This window comes from Leptosomus discolor, chromosome 16 (assembly GCF_034619465.1).
Source record: "Leptosomus discolor isolate bLepDis1 chromosome 16, bLepDis1.hap2, whole genome shotgun sequence".
Classification (NCBI taxonomy): Eukaryota; Metazoa; Chordata; class Aves; order Leptosomiformes; family Leptosomidae; genus Leptosomus; species Leptosomus discolor.
Window position 1 is genome coordinate 3754798 of NC_141406.1, and position 19825 is coordinate 3774622.

Below are 19825 nucleotides of genomic sequence, written 5' to 3' on the forward strand. Positions count from 1 at the left end.
TGAGACATTAAAAAGTCAGAACAAGACAGAAGCAGCATTTCACTCCTGAAAACAAGAGAGAAGGAGAACAGTAGACTTGGTGGACATCTCAGAGATTCAATGTCTGCATTCAGCATGCTCATGCTAAAGACCTAATTTATCACCATAATTTCTAATCGAGGCCAACACTCTTCAGAACTTCATCTTCAAAGACAAGGTCTCCAAATGGTGATCTCAGAGCATGGATGAAATTAACATTAGTTACTGAATATGACCAGTTTAGTACCAGAGAAGTACTTCAGACTAAGCATGAATGAATAAAGGATTATGGTTTTAAAGATTAAGCCCCTAATGAATGAACAGCTTGAGCCACCATTTTAAAAAGAAAATTTGGGGAAGTTCCAGGAATCACCCTTCCGGTGTTCTTTGACAAAAGCACTTGGAACTTTATGAAGTTCACAAACATAATCCCACATATTATGATGGGAAAACAAAGATGACAACTGAAAGGCTCATTGCAGAATTCGTTCTCCACATAACCAGAAAATGTCAGGATCCTTTAAAGCAGAAAACCGCGGTTTCCTGAAGTTTTACCTGCAGCACGCAATAATCAAGCGGGCCATCAGGCGACCCAAAAAACCTGTATAAAACAGAACAGCTTTTATTAAGGTATGACATTTTCTCAGTTTCTTATCTCTCTGTATCTTTGGCACGTACAGAGCTGAGAAGAGAGAAGTCTTTTCCAACCTACTCCCACAGGCAGTTCACTTGCCATAAAATTCAAACTTTCTCCCTTTCATCCCTCCAAGATTTTTGCTTTACGTAAGGGAGTTGGGCTCACAACTTGTCCTCCAAACCCGCAGCTCTTTAGAGCTCCTTTTTCAACACTGTTTAACCAAGATACTGAACACTCTTCTGAAAGACAGGTCTCCTCACCTCTCGATAACCAAACGAGATACGGAGCTCCCCTTTGCTGGACCAGGCAGAGCACTGAGCAAGACACTGCCAGCAGCCTCTCACAGCAAGAGAGAACTTTTGAGATGAGAAAGAACAAGTTCAGTACTTTTAGAGCAAAGATCTATAAAGGCATCAGCCAGATGAGTCCATTAGGAGAAACTCAACCATCTGGAATAAGATCGCTTCAGCAGAAGGTGGTGCAAGGGAACAGCCATCGTGTAAACGTACCGGGTGGCGGAGTCAGACTGCCCTGGTGGCACTTTAATGGCCACATCCAGAGAAGCCTGCTCACGTGTCCCTACACATTTGGCTTTGCAGACCCTGGATGACATCACATAATTCTTTTGCTGGCATTTGGATTTCAAAGAGAATGCCAAGATCTTCAATAAGAGTCCACACTGTCTGATCTTTCTATGAAACGTTAGCTATTAGATCATTTCATTTGAAAACCATAAAAGCAGCTATCGAGGAAATGCATGAGGCGGTGGAGAGTTAAGGGCTCAAGCATGAAAGACATCCAGAAATGCAGACTGATGCATCCCTGCACCTATTTAAAAAACACCTTTTATTTGAAAATGTTGATAGGTATAGTCTTAGCAACATGCAGCATCTCTACCCTTCTTTTTCAACAGCAGCTTTCTGAGCTTTCAAGGCTTAGATTTCTAGTTGTAGCTTTTAATTTATGGATCACTAATAGATGTGGAGATGTGCAGATGTAGTAGGTACCTGATCTCCATTTCAGACAGTAACTTGCACTGCAACAGCAGAACCATGCAGCGTATTTCCCACTACTGTTCCAGGGGATGGTTATTGTTGCTGCAAGAGTGTCATTCAAACAAAAAAAAAAAAAGAAAAAAGGGCAGAGGGAAGGTAGGTCTGTACAATGACCAAAGAGAAAGATGGTCCAGAAGAGTGACTATTAAAATTGTTGTTTGAATTATGACCAAAGGTAAGCTCCTTCAGGTTTCTTAACCACATTGCCTTTTTTTTTTTTAATTTTAACCCGAGCAATATCACTGAAAGACTAGAAAGCTCGTTCACTGCCTGTTTCTTTGTGGATAGCCCATTTCACTATTTTACCTGGAAGTCTGTCCAGTTTCCTTCCTATTCATGTGATGCTTTTGTAGAGCAACAGGGCAGGTGAATCACCCTTAAAATCACCAGGACATCTGGGGTGTAGAGCTGTCTAAGGTAGTTCTCCTGCGACTCCCGCATTCTCTGAAACTACTTGAGCTTGTTTTGGGAAAGAGATTCAACTTCCAAGCTGAGAGCACCCTTTTAGAAAGGCCAGCCTTTCCTCTATCTGCAGCATCCTGCTCTAAGGGTGAATAACAAGGACTTGAGGGCCCAAGACCCCGGACTGCACCAGCTGTGGAGCAACACGCTCAGCCCCAGCTCCCAGACTCCGTGCTTTTCCCCTATAATGCTGCCCTGATCTCATGTTGGGGAGGGGGTGGCGTTCAGCAAATCCCACAAGCAGAAGTTTTTACACCCAAATATCACCCCATATTATTGAATTTGGGGTCAGAACTCCCATTTTCTGATTCTCTGCAATACAGGCCACCTGATGCTCTCAACTGCATCACCTTTCCGTGCCCAAGAAGCAGCACCCAGCTGCCGAGAAACCAACTGATGGTCAGCAGCAACGACGCAGGGAACCACCGAAGCATGCTGGTTGGCTTAGTGTTTAACACTGCGGGATCTTGAGCACCCATTCACACAGGATTAATTTTTTCAAGATGCCATTGAAAGAGCAAATTAACACAGAGAGATGAATGAAGTCTGGATTTCTGGTTTCACACGATAAATTCCAGACACGTTTAGGTCATTCTCCCCATACCAGCTACTTGGTGACCTTGCCCTCCCCACCGGTATTTAAGCAGGAGACAAGGGGCCAGGCACGAGAGAACTTTCCCGTTGGCCAGAAGAGCAGCAGCATTCAGCACCGCTGCCCACTGACATCACCGAGCGGTGATCGAACGCACAGCGATTAAAAAGGGTGCTGATGGCCACGCCGGCGCTTCGAACCCGAGCACGCACCCTGGCATTCTTCAGGTTCATGCAATAGGCTTCAACTTAGCTTTTCAACCCCCCCTAGATTTCCATTTTGGAACATGAAGAGGTGTGAATGAAAGATTATCAAAGGGGAAGCTCATCACAAGGTTAACTGAAATGAAATAAAATATTTCTGTTGTAAACACAGGGAAACTTCTCCCCCACCACGTAACCTCAGAACCTAAGGACACAGTAGCACCTCCTGTAGTACCGAGGTGGTGCTTTGGGATCTTCCCTCTGTGCTGGGAAGGGGACACGTGTGCAAGTGATGGGGACAACAAAGCTTTTGCATGCCACATACTACCATGTGCTTTTCCAAAGGCTTGCTGGCTAACATAGGGAGCAAACGGGTGGGATTTCCCTCTCCCCCAAAAGACACTGTGCTGTGCATGTACTGCTCACCTTGAGTGTGCACCCTAAGGCCTCCCAGCATGAGCCCAGACATGCTCCGTATCACAGCATGTTCCACAGAAAACTAAAAAAAGAGAAAAGTTCTTCAAAAAGCCTACCGTTTTCCCCACCCGCTATTAATTTTAACTTTATCATCATTTGGCCACTGAAGCAGAGATTTAGCAAATCCAGGTGACCGGGGAATTAAGACAGACACAGTCCCAGCCCCACAGGAGGCTGCCATGGGATTCAGGAGTGACCTTGGGACGTTAGCTGTCTTCCCCACAGCTTAGAGGTCTGGGAAGACCTCACAGTCCATACCTTCATAGCAACATCTTTCATCATCTTCCAAGGGGGCCTTGCCATTAAATACCTTCAAGCCACCCAAGTAGCCCAGAGATGACATATTTAAGGAAGACAGGAGTTATGGACTCTGCTGCTGAAGGCAGGACAGAAGGTGCAGCAGCTTTCCCCAGGAATAAAAGGATACTAATATATTCCATATGCGCAGCTATTTATCAATCAAATTGTGTATGTCTGGAGTATGATATCGAGTCATTCATTATTTCTTCCCTCCAGCCAACCTAACCGGATCCTACTTTTATTTGCTCAGTGCAGGCAACAGTGTGGGCACTATACTGGATGCATGCACCCACACCCACACGAGCAAAATTCACAAGGCAGAGGGTCTCCAGGAGATGAGAGACCCTGCCTGTGTCAGGTGTGCTGCATGAAGTCCTGTGATGCACACATTTCTAGGTCACTCTTTAAACTGGGGGGGAGGAGGGAGGGAAGGGGGAGCAGGGGACATCAGCCTGGGGAGCACTCATGGTAGGGCTACCCAGAAGTATACCTGCAAAAGGTGGAACTCAGATGCTCCCATCGAATGTCAGCCCATGAAGCATCTGCCCAGAAGTCTGACTGCCACAGCATCATCATTCTAGATTTTAACAGCAGCAGCAGCAACCACCACACAGAAAAATTTTGGCTGCTGGCACTGCTGCTGCTCTCTCCCTCCACTCACAACCTTTAGCTGTGGTCACACACACACGCACACACACGCGCTGTCTTGTGCATGTAGAAAGAAGGAGTGATTCGGGGATCAAGAAATGGTGGTACAGAAGGAAAAACCCCACCGTTCAGGCAGGGTAAAACAAGAAGGGGAGGGCTTGCTGGTATAATTTCGGGGTTGGTCTAGGATGATGTCATAGCACTGAGCAAGTGCCATGGCCAAACAGTGGGTACTCTCTAACGCTCCCCGTCCATCTGACCTCTAATACCATCGGGCTGAAACATTTAAGATCACATTTATTTTAGCTTTAAAAGGCCATTTTCACTCCTTTCCTCAAAAATGTTGCTACCGACCGCAGCCCGTGCGGACGCGAGGTGGGGGAGGGCACGACAACTAACTCTTCCGGCACACACCCCTTTCCCTACTACAAAGGCATCCACAGCAATCACATTTGCAATAGTACAAATCTTGATGGATTCACCCCATCCCCCTCCTCTTTGTAAGCCCACAGCCCGCTGTAAGCCCTCTCCGTTATCGCAACCGAGCAATCCTTCCTAGGGATCAAGCTGAAAAAATGCAGTCACGGTACAGTTGCTTGAAATAAATGAATGAATGAATGAAAAAACAGCCAGCAGCTCAGCCGGGAAGCAGCAATCTTATTGTTTCAAACCCCATCTGCATCTCCATAGCATTTAAGCATATTTCACACGAGCACATATACACACTTTATGCACATGCAAATAAACATATTAACAAAAGAGATAGGTGGAAAGGGGGGGGGGGGGGGGAGATCTGAGATGGTATTAACTTCACCCAGGAAGGCAGCTTATCTCACATACACTGGAAACACACAGAAATATTCAATATATTCTACATTTTGCATCTCACACACACAGAGCTAAAATATCTTTCAGTGCAGTATCTAGTTGCTATGCCAACAACAACAAAAAACATAATTAGGAGAGGAAAAAAAAAAAAACAAAACCAAAAATCCTGACCCCTTTGCAGAGGGAGAGGGGATGAGAGGAGGTGGGGTGGGGTGGCTGCTTACCAAAGATGCTGATTTGATTGTGGCAAAGCGCTCTCGGTTCCGGTAGTGGAGGGCCTGATTCTGCACTGACTGGGTAGGCCGCACCTCAGGCCTGCGATCCCTGTGGCCCACCTCATCCCTTATAAATACATGATCCTGCAGAAATGGATAAAAACAAGGAGAAAGTCCGGCTGTGCTCTTCCCGCGGCGGCTGCCTCTCTCTCACCCCTCTGTCTGCACAAGCGCCGCTGTTTGAGAGGCATAGTTCAGCTCTCTGCTAGCCCCGGCAGCTCCCACGGTACAAAATGAATAAGCAACACATTGCAGGCTTGGGTTCGGCGTGTCAGCTGATCGCTAGCAGGATGCCTTCTGAATCCCTGGCTGGGTTGGGTGGTTTTTTTTTTTTTTTTTCTAAACCTCCAGTATTACATATGTGCAAAAAAACCCAGGCTCAAAAGCATAAAGCAATGCAGAGCAAATCGGACTCCTCAGAAAGGTCGGGTTCAAGCACTGCAACCGAGCAGTCCCGTTAAAAACGTGCTTTCCATGTCTAGTAAAGAAGATGCTGTTCCCTTTTAACACAAGGGCAACATTTTGCCTCATTCCCTTTGCCGACTGGTTCGTCCTCGATAGGGTTTCTTTGTCTCTTGTTTGTTATCTGCTGTGGAGAAGCAGCATCCTGGCTAAAACCGTGGCAGGCTGGAGAGGACCAGGAAAGCCTCCGTGACCACTCAGGGATCCTGCTTTCCAGTCATGATCCTGCACAGTTCTAGCACTTTCTCTCCACAGCCCACAAAGGATTTTTTTTTTTTTCCCCCTTCTTCCCTTTTAAAGCAACAGCTCACAGGTTTTAGCACGAATGGTTCCCGGTGCGACCTCCCTCTTGCTCGCTGGCAAGGCTTCGCGAGGAGCGGCTGCGCATCCGTGAAACGGCGCGTGCAAGTTTTGCCACGGAACAAAGCTCTCGTCAAGCGGATAGAGGAGAGACCCTCATCAGAAAGGCCGGTGAGAAACGCCACCACAATCTCGCTCGCTGACGTGGTGGCTGCCAAAAGTCAGCACAGCCGCAGGCTACACCTCCAGGACGGAGCAGCCTTTGGACACCAGGCATGTTCCACTGCCTCTCGCTGCAGCCTGCCCAGTGGCGTGGGCTCCACGGGGCAGCAGTGATGGTAGCCAGCGTTGGCATATCTGCCATGCTGCCATCTACCACAGTTTCATGATTCTCATCCTCAAGCTCCAGGTCCTAAAGACTCTAAGGAAAACTGAGGTTCTTCCTGAATGATGTCAGCTGTCAGGAGTGCAAAATAAAGGCTGCGAGCAAATGCCTCTACCAAAAGGCAAAGAAAAGACTCCAACCCTTGCAGAGAATGACTGGCTCCATCAGTGACTTGCTGCCTCCATGCACCGGGTGGTTGCAGGCAACCAGAAGCAGCTTTGCCGCTCTGCCGTGCCAGAGCGGACACCAGTAACGGCAGAAAGCCCCGTGGTGAGAAACCAGCTGATAATGGAGTAGCATCTCCACCACGACACTGCTGCCGTACCGATGCTCCTTTCCCGCTCTGCAGACACTTGTTCCCCTCTCTGCTGTCCTCAATTTCTAGCTGCTTCTACACATTCAGCTGCTTTCAACACGGTTCTGTACATTATTTCAAGCAAAAGCCAAACAGGTACAGAAATGCGGAGACAAAGAGCCGAATGACAAGTTGATTTAAAGCGCTTTAAACCAAATACCTTTTCTCATATCCTTCATTTTGAGCCTTTACACTCCATGCTCACCTTTCACTTGCCTCTGCGCAGAGAGCACAACAGCCAAGACCACCACAGAGCCCAGCCCGCACCAGCTCCTCCGTACCCACCCGAGGGAGAAAGAACAAGCTAAAACAGTTAAAAAGGACCGTCCTCCACAAAAGTAGTAGGGCTAGAGAGTATAACGAAAAGTTGCTCTTTCATTTTGTATTGGCCATCCTTACGCTGGACCTTTTGTTGCCCTGTCTTAACAGGGGAAGGCAGTGTTACAGGAGGGCGATCACTGGCAATCTTAGATTTTCAACTTGTGCATGTTCCTACCACAGGCAGGGCGCTCAGACTTGCACGCTTTCCTGAGAAAGGAACATCTTAAGCTCTACAACAGCCATACCAAAAAAAAAAAAAAAAAAATCTTGATTCAACATTTAAAATTTAACAGTATCACTCAGTTTAATTGGACTCGTGGCTTCACTGGAAGAATATCGATCCCAGGTTTTCTACAGCTTTGCAGCACTCTCGCCTATCAAGTCGGTGTAAGAAGGACTCTGCTATACAATCAGGGATACCCTAGACAACCCAAAGCAGATGGGCTGGCTACTAACATCACCTTTTAATTTGATATTTCTACTGACGTGTTTTGGAGCCTTCCGGCACAACGGACCCCCAGCCAGGCAAGGGGCAGTGCTAGAAGCAACGCCAAACTTGGCCTCTTGCTCTCCACCAAGCAGCTCTGCAGAGATAAACCTTTGGGACTTGGGCAAACACAGCTTCATGTGAATGCACTGGTACGAAGGAAGCTGGAGCAAGGGGAAGGGAGTCAGCAGCTGCAAAAGGGAACAGGCTGAAACTGCAGCATCTCATATACAAAGGAGAGCTGAACAGAAAAGTCCTGTGGTGGAGATCGATACAAGGCTTACCCCTATGAACCATGGAGGACTGAAGAGAAACGATAATACTCAGGAGTTACTATTGCTCTACTGCAGTTATGCAACTAAGGTGGAGACAGGACAAATATTACCCACGGTCGTACACAAAGCCTGCAGCAGCACAGCGAATGTACAAGGTTCCTAAGGTCTGCTAGCAATACCCCAATCCCTGGCCCACGTTCCCCTCTCTCCATTACCAGGGTGAATGTGAAATATTAAAACCAGAGAAGCAGTAAATCACTGAAAGACAAAAAAACCCAAAAACTTTTAAAACGGGCATTCAGATTTTTCAGAACGCTCCAAAATACCACCTAAAATGACAAGTCGGAATTGTAATTATTTCTTACATGGGAAAAATTAATCTGTGGGTTACTCTCTATTACCTAAGAGGTGGATTCTTAGAGGGCAGAATGTCACCTTGGTCTTGTTTTATGGGACTTCTAGTTACTTCGGTGCACATAAGAAGCTCACAGCAGAATCTAATTGCCCTTCAGGAATGTGAATTAACTTCATCTCCATTTCCAGCTGAGCTGGGCAAGGAATGGGAAAATTCCTTCGCAACTGAGCAAGCAAAAGGACCAATTTCAACCCGACAAAAAACTCGGTGGTTGTCCTTGGCACCCCTTAATCTGGGATCTGAGGCTTCTGCATCAGGCAGGCAAACACTATTAACTCTCAAATAAGCCCATGGAACCTTAACAGGCAAAACATTTTTCAGAAAAGCTGCCACACTACCAGAAATAAAATTGCTTGACATGAAGAGTCACCAAATCTAGCAAGTGACACTACCACAGAGACTGCTAGTAAACGGAGACCTGTAAGATAAATAAAGCTAAGAGCAGCCATTATCTCCACCAGCCTTCCTTAGACAACGGGACTGATGGCTACTACAGCAGATATCTACGTACAAACCTAGAGAACAGATTTCTGTTATTTTTATTTTATTTTCTTGTCCCAAAAGCTTGCTAAGAGACACTGCAATCACATCTCCTTTCATACTTTGGCACAAATCAGGAAATTTTGTTTCCAACTTTTAGCTCCAGACTGGCAGGAGACGAAGATGCAAACCCGGCACCTCAGCTCAAGTTACTCAGTAAGTAAAACCTGATCGAAAGCACCCCAGGAACTCATCACGTTTGGGTCAGGGTATCTCTCAGCCCATAATTTGCAGTTCAAACACCGGTTTGTTTTTAAAGTAATGTATCTTCTGTGTATATTTCGCCTTCCATCTGTTTTCTGTGTTTATTGCAATATTTGCCTTACGAATACAACTTCAGGCATGCTCAGATCACACCTCACATTAAACCATTAAAATCCTTCTATTTAGGCTCAACAATCTAGAACCTTCAACTTCCTACTAGAGGAATCATTTGTTCTTCTGATGGTATTATCTGCTACATAAGCAGTCTTCAGGTTGATCACAACAAATAGGGGCGTTTGGCTGGGTGTTGGCTTTGACATTGCTGATCGTATTCGCCAGGACAAAAAACTCTTAAACATTTCCACGGTATTATCTGACCAGATTGCTGGTGGAGCTTCCAGTCACTCAAGAGATGCTAAAGAGCAAGTCTCTCAAAACCCATGAAAAAGCCCAAAAGGCAGGACTCCTGCATATGTTACGGATTAATAAGTAACCTAAAAAAAAAGTTCTTGTGGAAGTTAATCTCTGATTGATTAGAAATACAAAGCAGCAGTCCGAACGTTTGTTCGGACACAAATGGGTTCAAGCGGGTTCCAGCTGGGTATCTAAACGGCTACCGCTGCTGTGCTCTCCGAGCACCTCACAATGCACATGAGTTCCTGCTCAAACCCCTGAGTCTTGCCCCAGGTCACCCTACAGAGCAAGAAACAGAATTCTGCTCTCTGGAGTCCCGTGCCAGTTCTGCACCACACTGTCTTTCCACCCTCCTCACTGAAAAAAGGGCTTTACCATCCCCTGCCTCCAATGCCAGCACAACAGTTCAGGTATATCTGGGTCCACTCATTTTTAAGAGCAACACTAACAGCATCTTCATTTTATGTTCAAGGTATTCTGACTAGACTCCTTCCTGATAACACTTAATAATTACACTGATCATATTGTTTGTTTTGTTATAGAGAGAGATGTAGCTTGTTCCAAGAAGCGCTAGGAGAAAAAAAACCCCAAACACATTGCTGCAAGAAAACTTCCTAGTTGAATAAAATACTTGCTCAGAGGACAATTGGAACAAGCAAGCTGTAGAAGCAAACAGAAAACAACTCAGTAGGTAGATAGGAGTTGATTTTTTTTTTCCCCCTACAGAAAAAAATAAATGAGAATTTTGCCTCAGATTTCAATCACAGCAAAACTGGGCAGACAGATCTATAAATTACATTTGATGTTTACATTTTCTCACTATATATCATCATCATATGGCTGAAGGAACCCTGGCACTGACATAGCATCAAACACAAGAATTAACAAAATACAGAGCGAGGGGTCCCACGATCTTCAGCAGCTGATTTAGAAACTAACACACCCCCCAACTGCAAACTCTGATCACACTGGACTAGCCTCCAGCTGAAACATCCACACTTTCGCCTCAAAAGGCACATTCCCTTGCACACGGCGTTTTTTGTTATGCACACCAAATAAAAACCTTCACAAACACTGTTTACACAAGAGGATTCACTAACTGGAAGGGCCTGCCAGTCTCTAGACAAACAGGACAGGCAATTTCTGAGACATGGTAAGGACTTTAATGGAACTGCAACAAATCCCTTCCTTCCAAGAATTTAAAGGAGCGAGGAAAACAACAGCGTGCCATCGTTCGTGGTCATGCAGTGCACTAAATGCCTCAGTAATCGACCGAGAGGTTTAAGTATCAAGAGTCTTTCAAGAAAAGGCTTCATGTCATCAGCTGGCTTGACACGATTCCAGAAGGTATGTGAGGGGTCATCACTGCTGGCACACGCAAGCCAAAACTCAACAAGTCATTACCTAAATATCCTTTACATCTCATAAAAACAACATCTTTTCCAAGTATGACTCATAAATCTTGATATGTAGGAAAACACCCTCAGCTTTGCCTCAGCTGTAACTCCTGTAGAGCCGCCATGCCAGAGCACTCTCCATCCACAGAATCCAGCACGAACGCTGCATTTTAATCACAGCAGTGACAGGCGACGCATCCAGGTTAATTTAATGGATTTGGAAAGGCACTCAAGTTGCAACAGTTATTACAGAAGTATGTTTTTATTACGGACATTGGGCAAGAATTTGCAATGATCAACCATGAACATCCTCTTTTAATCCTTTTGTTAGAAACTAGATTTTAATCAGAAGATTTCCCTGACGTTGTTGTTGCCCAAGGTTCATCTTCGTAAGTACTGATGATTTTAAGGTTGAAGTAAGTAACAGCAACCACTCTGTAATGCAGTTGAACAAAACAATACCATACCGGCTTCTTGTTTAAATTAAACGAGAACATCCTTCTTTACTACTATAAAGTTTTATGGAAATAAAATAATACCATGTGGGAGCATTCTAAATCCTGCCACTTGGCATATTCATTTAGGACAACAAAATATCATCTCTGGGAAGCCACCTGTACACACACTGACATACACCAGCAGTTGAACAAGGCAGATGACAAACTACCTACGATACATCAACTGATGCCTGTATTCTTAGCGAGCCAAAGTCTTCGTCCTCATTTTAAGATGCATTAACTGATACCTATCTGCTTTTAAAATCTGGGTTATGTGTCTTTGAAGTACAGTTTAACTGCCTGCCCCATTTTGTCCTATTTTTTTTTTGCACTCTCACTTACATTTACTCTTCAGTGCTCAACCCGTGCAGCTGAACAACTGAATTAGCTCCCACCAAGAGATGGACACCAGACTGTGTACCCATAGGTAGGACGATCCTTGGATAGAGAAGCACAGTTAGGTTAACTGTCTTCAAAAGAGAGACAATAGAAAACCAGAACTCTTCCACTGACGTATTGTGACTTCCAAGGAGGAGGTCACCAATCTGAAACCTGCAAAGGGGCAAGGAAGAGCTTCTGGCAGGACAGCTCATCCAAGCTGGACATCGGAATTTCCTGTCAAGAATTTGCTGGCGACTAAGGTACCCTCCTGAGGAAGCAGTCCTTGATCCTAGGGATGGACCGAGATCCCAGGAAGGGAGGACACAGCCTTCCTGCCTGAGTAGCAGATATTATCACAATTTTTTTTCCCCTCACAGGAGTTTAGGACACAGCTATCAACTGAGGTATATAAAAAGCTCCACATTCAGTTATGGCTTTTTAAAATTATTTTCTTCCTGTACAGTGATTTTTCTTCCATCTACAGGTTCTGCTCTGCTCATAGGTGGGAGTCACCTTTGTTCTCATTTAGAAACACGGAAATACTGCTGCCCCAAAGCTTTTGTATTGTGGAAGGGGTGAGGCTGTGCCTGCTTTTCATGGTGGATTTATCACAAATGCTATTCTCCAGCAGACAAAACCCAAGCATCTTGGCTACCATGAACTAGTATAGCCAGTGAAAATTAACCAGATCAGAAGCAGGTCATTTCACTTACCCTGTGACCACAAAACATTTTTGGAAGTTACAGCCAACTAGCAGCTGTTAAAAAAAAAAAAGGAGAAAAAAAGTTGTTTACAAATGCTTTTACTGTATCAGCCTGTTTCTGACACACTGCCTCTGTCTGAGTAGCTGGGCACAGTTTAGATGCTGGGAGTGCTTGATGGGGATGCTCGAAGCTTCTCCCAGCCTAGTGCTACACAGGCGATGTAGCGAGAGCCTGAGGTCTGCTCCTGATTTACACCCAGTAAAGGCCACGCCAGACTGGCTCTTCACACCAAGCACTGAAGGCTGGGAACTGTATCGCACACGTGACCACAGACTCTTTCATCCCGTGTTTTACAATGGCACATGACATTCTGGGGCTGTGGTCCAAAGAAATCAAAAGGCCTCTGACACTTAGAGCTTTAAGCCTTAGGAAAAAATCTCAACAGTCCAGGCAATTTTGCCATCTTGGTCACTTTACGCAGCCTGCTACATCCAGAAGTTGTTCATTAATGCATTTGTGGAACACCATAATTTTAAACACTTGGATTTGACCCATGTCAAAACAATGCCATGTGTGACCCTATGCCCACGTAACAGGGACAGCTGGCTAACCATGTTCACCAGTGTCTTCTTTTTAGCCTTTAAAGGCTGATCAAATGCAAACCTAAAGCTCAATTTGAACCCCAGGTTCCTTCCATTTTGTTTGTGGTTAGGCTCCAGAGCGCTACCAAACTCAGCGCTCCCTACTTCTCACCTGCTAGAAGAAAACCAAGTTGTGTGGATCAGCTTCATCACAGTTTACAGAAACACAGTTAAAGCAAGCAAAGACAAACGGAAGTCTTTTCAGAATAAGGAACTTTACCTTGAAAACAGAGTGGGATGGATGCGTATACAAACCCCCTGAAGTGTACTGTTCCAAATTTTGCCTTTTCGCATGTATTAATACATACATAACATACACATGAAGCAGTTTTCCATTTAAAATTGCATTCCCCAAAGTAACAGATAATTAAAAAAAAATGTACTGAATTAAAACAATATATTTGCAGTCTGGAATACCCCCGCTACACATAGTCTAAAGGTGCCTTATGCGTGCATACAGCGGAAGGTAACATTTGCCAATTGAGAAGGTATCTACTCCACTGCAAGAATCAAGCCACTTGTTAACCATTTTGTAAAGACCACCATTCAGACCTGGGTTTTGTGCTTCCAGAATTATGCTGAAACACCTCTGTTCAGTGATCTACAGGTGATTTCTTTTACAATGTCCCAGTTGCAAGCGTGCAAGAGACCCCGGCTTTTTTACAAACCGGACAACAAAGACTTCCATGAGGTGTCATGGTTATGCATTCTACTCAACTGTCTTAATCTCCAGAAAACAACAGCTATGCAGAAGTCTAAGAGGACTGAATTCACAGCGTCGGAAATCTTCCTGTATTTGTACTTTGGAAGTGTCATACAACCACTATAAACCAAAATATTATTCTTAAAACAAGCAGGAGCTCTACCTCTTTCACAAATGCACTTTATGTCTGATGGGTGTGGCTCACATTTTTTCATCAACTGTAATGACACCGATCAGTCAGTAACATAACATGACTATTGTGTAAATCAGTCCCTCAAACTTCTGTTTCAATGCATACTTAAGTAGAACTACTTAACAACGTGAAATTAAAGTTAATACACATTTCTGAAGGCTACACAAAATGAGAAAGAGCTCCAACTCTAATCACCCAGAACATAAAATCAGTTGTGCCGCTCCTTCATTCAAAATGTTCCCTCGTGCTGGCATTTTGTACCTAACACTGTTTTTTCAGAAAGGTGGAAATAAAATCTCCTCTAAAGGTGCTATTGCAGATGTATTTCAGAAGGACGTAAACCCCTGACACCAATGCAACTTATCTGCCAGTATCTTTAAATACGTAAAGCAACCTTATGCTGAAGATAAAATTTCTTGAGAGTTCCCTTTTATATGAGCCTCAATATTCAATTACACAAACACTGTATTTCAGGAGAAAAAAAAATGCTTACAAATACTTAGTTAGTTAACACCAGGCTTTACTGTAACCTTACAAATGATAAATTCATACTTTTCAGGCTGCTGTAACGTTTTAGCTCCTCTAGCAAAAAGCATACATACACTTTGAAGCCCTTTGCAAATGCCATCCCACGAACAACCTACATTTTACTGCCCACTAGCAAACGACACTGCTAAGGCCAAGCGAAAACTATTTAGTCCAACAATCTTAGATTAGATGCCGACTTCCAGCCAGACAACTTTAGCTCGGTATCTACCACTAAGAAAACGAAAGGCAACAGATCACAACATGCAGCAAAAGAGCAGAAAAGCACTGAGTGGAACTTGACTCAAAACATACCTCGTGGGAAGGGTCCAAAGTTCTGCACACTTCCACTTCTCATGAGGGAAATCCAAGCGCAAGCAGGTTTTAATCATACACTGTGACTGGTAAATGGTTAGCTTAGCTGCCATGACCACTTGTCACCAAACTGCATAATACCGCACAACCATTCACGAGGAAACAAGGACTGTTGTCACAAGCAGAGATGAGGTGCACATGCAGGGCTGGGGAAGGAGGCATGCAGTGAATCCTGCCTGGACACTGACAGCGCTGCCTTTCATTAGCGGCCTCTTATTTTCAGAGGTTATTTGAATGCAGTTTAGCTTTTAAAGAAAAAAAAAAAAAAACACACACCACTTGATTCTGGCAAGCCCACCAGCTCCTGCTTGCAGCAGATGGCTCAGCACAAGACCACAGCACGCTGATGGATGGGCCCTACGCGGGTGAGCCAACGGGAGCGATAGCAGGGACTGCGGGAAGCTACGGAGAGCACCAGAGAACATACCTTCTTAGGAACCACGGAGGAAGTGGAATTAATTGTGCTCTCGTCACTATGCATCATGACCAGTTCAGGGCTGCTCTCATCCAGGACCTCCTGCATGCTGCTCACACTGCTGCTCTGACTGCCTGTGCTCACAGACATACTTGGGATGGAATGGTTGCTGCCCAAGCTGTCCATCTTCCTACTCAGGTTTGATCCATGCTCACTGTCCTATAAAACAAGGGGCATCAGTTACAAACACTGCAGGAGATCACCTGCCCAGCATGTGCCTGCAGCGCCCAAAGATTCTTTTAAAGGCAGCTCTGCAGAGTTAAAGGTTCTTTGCTCATTATTTTGGCAACTACATTTCTCAAGGCTGCTTGGGTTATGAAATACTCCATATGGGGGGCAGGTAGCTTTTGCTTTTTCCCCTGCAATCTTATTACATCAGGCTTCAAGCCTTTTTTTTTTCCACGTATCAGTAAGTCTGGGCACGGCTCTTGGCTGGAACAGGAGGCATCCAAGAATACCGGATGGCTGGTGGAAGGAGTCTCATAATTAAAAGGAGCAACCTAAGTTTGTATTAAAACAATGTTCCAAGTCAGGATATGCTACAACACATTTCGTGATTCAGAGAAGATGTAAGACAATGAACCCATTAGTTTATTGTTTGATAAATATCACATGGTGCTTGACAGGTGTAGAGGTTTTAACCTCCATGTCCCAAGCAGTCAGCAATTACATTTTGTCAAGCTAAAAACTCCTTTAACCTTGTGTTTTCAGCCAAGATAAATTCTTCATTCACCTTTAAGCAGCTGACTCAGAAAAGTCTGCATTATTACAGTGATTAAAACTGTTGTAATCTACTAAGACATATGTGAGTAAGTATTCCTCATAATATAGGATATGTTTTGATTCTACAGACAAATATCAGAAGGTAGCAGCCTTTTTTTTCTTGTTGCATACTCCCACGAGCACAGTAATCCCAGAGTATGCACTTAATCTGGACTGATTTAGAGAATTTATGGAGTCCTTTGTAATTAACTAGTGGCACTGAAGAGGCTGACAAGGAGTTCACAGTGAGGACCAAGAACTCTGAACATCCTTCAGCTCCTGGTCTGAAATAGCCTTGATTCACCAAAGTGAATGGCTTGCTACTGCCCCCAGTTTGTCCTGGCCTCCAAAGCGAGCTTGGGGAGGATTACATTACAAATCAATTAACAGGGTACTCATTTTGTGGGAAACCGACAGAAAGATACAATTGACAGACTTGACAGATTTGTACGTGATTGTGTGATTATTTTTTAAGCAATCAGTCGATCATTCAGAGCCTGTGTGAGAGCACTTAAAATCCAAAATACAAAATAATACTATTTTACAGAGAACATATGCATATGAGAATGAAAATATTTCCAGGATGCTTATATAAAGTTGCAGAAGAAATAACGTTACGAAGCATCGGAGATGAGGATATGGCTATGTAATTAATGAAGGTATACGCACAAAGGACCGAGATGAGATTGCATATGCAACCTTAACATTGGCTTCCTGACCTGAATACTTTCCAAACGACCTTAACTTTCTTGCAAAAGCTCCGAGGAAAGCATTAGTAATATTCTGAGTGTCCAAGATTTGTAATGCTCCTTTTCCACCTTAGAAAGTCTAAGGTAGAAAAAAGCAACTGTCTTGTGGCACTTACAGTCGAGCAGCTTCTGTTAACCAGTTAAGGAGTAACGGAAGCACGTGCTGTGTTTTCCTTTCGCTGCCAAGTTAGTGACACACCCGAGCAATACGACCTCCTTCAGTGGTACACACGCTCCGTGGTAAAACGCAGTGCAGAGCATGCTGTGCACATGCAGAGGGTGAGCTTCGTTAGTGTTAATTCCAGGAGATATACTGTATCTCTCTTCCCCCCTCCTTTGAGGAGTGGGAACAGGAGGAACGGAAGACACATCTTGGAGTCAACTACCACCACATGTACCCCACTCAGCTGCTGAGCTTGTGAACAGCCAAGTGGGAAACCCATTCCCTTGCGCTTCCCTACCCTGTCACTCTCCTAACAGCCTTTCACACACTGGTAGAGAGCGCCTGACTGTTTCAGTGCAAAAAACCCAACAATCCCTCCACCCCCCAAGCTCCAGGTTTAGAAGCTGGCTAGCTAGAGGGTGAGGACAGAAGCACTTTATAGCTTTAATCACAGGGGCTGCTGTTCTTGCTCCTTTTGTGCCTCTCCTTCAAAGTGAAGGACAGTGCTAAGTGTCAGTCCCCTCCTCTATGCGCTCCTACCTGACATCCAGGCTCGCTCATGTCTTAAACCAGAGCTCTAGTTTAGCTTTACGGGAACAGTCGACATATGCAGACCTCAAACTCAAGTCCCTGAATATATGCTCACCTTGGGCATCTCACTGTGTATTATCTGGCTACACTGCAGCAAAAAGGAATGCAAACATTAATTTGCCTGTCAATTTTTTTCATTGAGAACCAGTCACGGATTTATTTATGCAATGTGCCTGCACCAAATGACATTAACTCCCATCTAAGCTCACCAATTGAAAAATGACTGGTCTCTTTCTCTAAGCCACAGTTAAGTGTCAATTATCATACACTGATTAAGTGGGGTGTTTATTACAAGATTTAAACTGAAGCTGAATTTTACTTCTTTAACATTAAAAAAATTTGTAAAAAGTCTCACTAATTTGGTGATTTACTTTTCAGCTCATGATAGGCCAATTACTTTACAGTACAGTTACAGTAATAGAAAAAACATTAACATTAATCAAGTGGTCTTGACTGTGCTTATGAGAAAGAAAAGCTTGGACCATCAATAGACTCTCCTTCACTCACACAGGCTGTGAGCCACTTCCTTCCCACAGAAAAATCTCCCTCCAAACAAGTTTCTTCCCTAAAACTTTCAGAAGAAAGTCCACCATTTGAAAAAAAATTCCAAAGTTTTAAAGATGCCAATAAACGCACACCTGAGTAAGAGCTACTATTGCTCATTATCCTATCCCGTCTCTCTGCAGATCCAGACAATAATCCAACCACATGGACTGCATCCTCACCTACGCTGTGCTTGGTCTGCCCCCTTAAGGGCAGGAACATCTCACTTGCCCTAAAATGATTTACAACAGTGCAAAAGGGCTAATAAAATAGAAGTACCTCCTCCTCTTCTTGAGACTCGGTCAGGGGGCCATTCCTTGTCTCCTGGAAAAGGATTTTCTTCATTTTCCGGTACTGAAGGTTGTCCAGTTCTCGTACTGCATCTTTTGTCCTTTGTATGAGGTCTATAAGTACCCTTGGCGGCCGGTCTCGGCGAACAAAATCATGCTAAATTGAAGGAAATAAACCACATGGTTTCAGATATGACACTAGTATGTTTGATGTGAAAACAGGGGCACAGGGACTTGGAGACATCTGAAACAACGGCTCATATTCAGTAACCGGTCTGTTCACACTCGGTAATTAGCAATGCCCATCATGAGAGACTCCAGACACACGGAGCGCTGAACACACTGACTGCTCATCACGACGTCAAATAACCAAACTGCTCGTGCTACGCGCTACGAGTTTTGAAGCACAGGCTGCCGAACGCTTTGGTCCGAAGTCAGGAGACCTGCTGAAGCGCAGAACTCCAAACGTAGCGTGCAGAGAAGCGAGGCAAAACCCACTTGGCTGCTCGGAACGGACGTGCGTGCGCACAGGCGCGCACACAGGTGCTCCGCAGCAGGAGAAGCTGGGTGGTGGATGGAGAGGTGGGAGCCCTGGCTGACCCTTCGCAAGCTCCTTTCAGCCCTGGCTCCCTGATTCGCTCCGGTGTCCGAAGGGAAACGGTTTGGAGCCAGGGTCAGGTTTTGTGAGCTCTCCATTTGCTGATTTGCCCTTTGCTGAGCTCATTCACCTGAAGCACCCTAGGTACAAGACGGGGCCCCTTCAGGCCTCGCGAAGGCGCAGGACTGTAGAATCAACAAAACGCATAAGGGATAAAGAAGAAGCAATCCTGATTATGCAAGACTACCTGCCCAAGCTACAGGCAAAGATTTACCTCGCCTCTATTCATTCGATTCAAATATAAAACCAGGAAGACGACTGCAAGGTTGGTTTTGGTTTTTTTTCTATACTCAAAACATTTGTAGCTGAAGTAACATCATGGTCTTATCAAACCCTGCTGAGAAGGTACTAGAAGCACCGGTTTTAAGCACAGGCTCCACAAGAAATTCTTCAATGGAATTTAAGTATATAATTAAAAGCTCTTCTCTAACTTAGCAGATACACTCTCCTGAACCGTACAGCTGGCAGCAGAGCACGAAAGCCTCGCAGCTTTCCTACTTAGCCTGTGACTAGACAGCCCCAGTA

At 44.7% G+C, this 19825-nt stretch overlaps 1 protein-coding gene across 3 annotated transcripts in view; it reads right to left on the minus strand.

The window, feature by feature from the left end:
• The window catches only part of TAOK3 (TAO kinase 3), a 93400-nt gene that overhangs the window by 11010 nt on the left and 62565 nt on the right, over positions 1 to 19825 (minus strand). For all 3 annotated transcript variants that reach the window (XM_086473895.1, XM_086473894.1, XM_086473896.1), the window contains 3 exons: positions 18632 to 18799; positions 15497 to 15703; positions 5445 to 5579 (listed from right to left, as the gene is read on the minus strand). In XM_086473895.1, coding sequence (XP_086330021.1) covers positions 5445 to 5579; positions 15497 to 15703; positions 18632 to 18799 — 510 coding nt within the window. The remainder of the gene's footprint in view (positions 1 to 5444; positions 5580 to 15496; positions 15704 to 18631; positions 18800 to 19825) is intronic.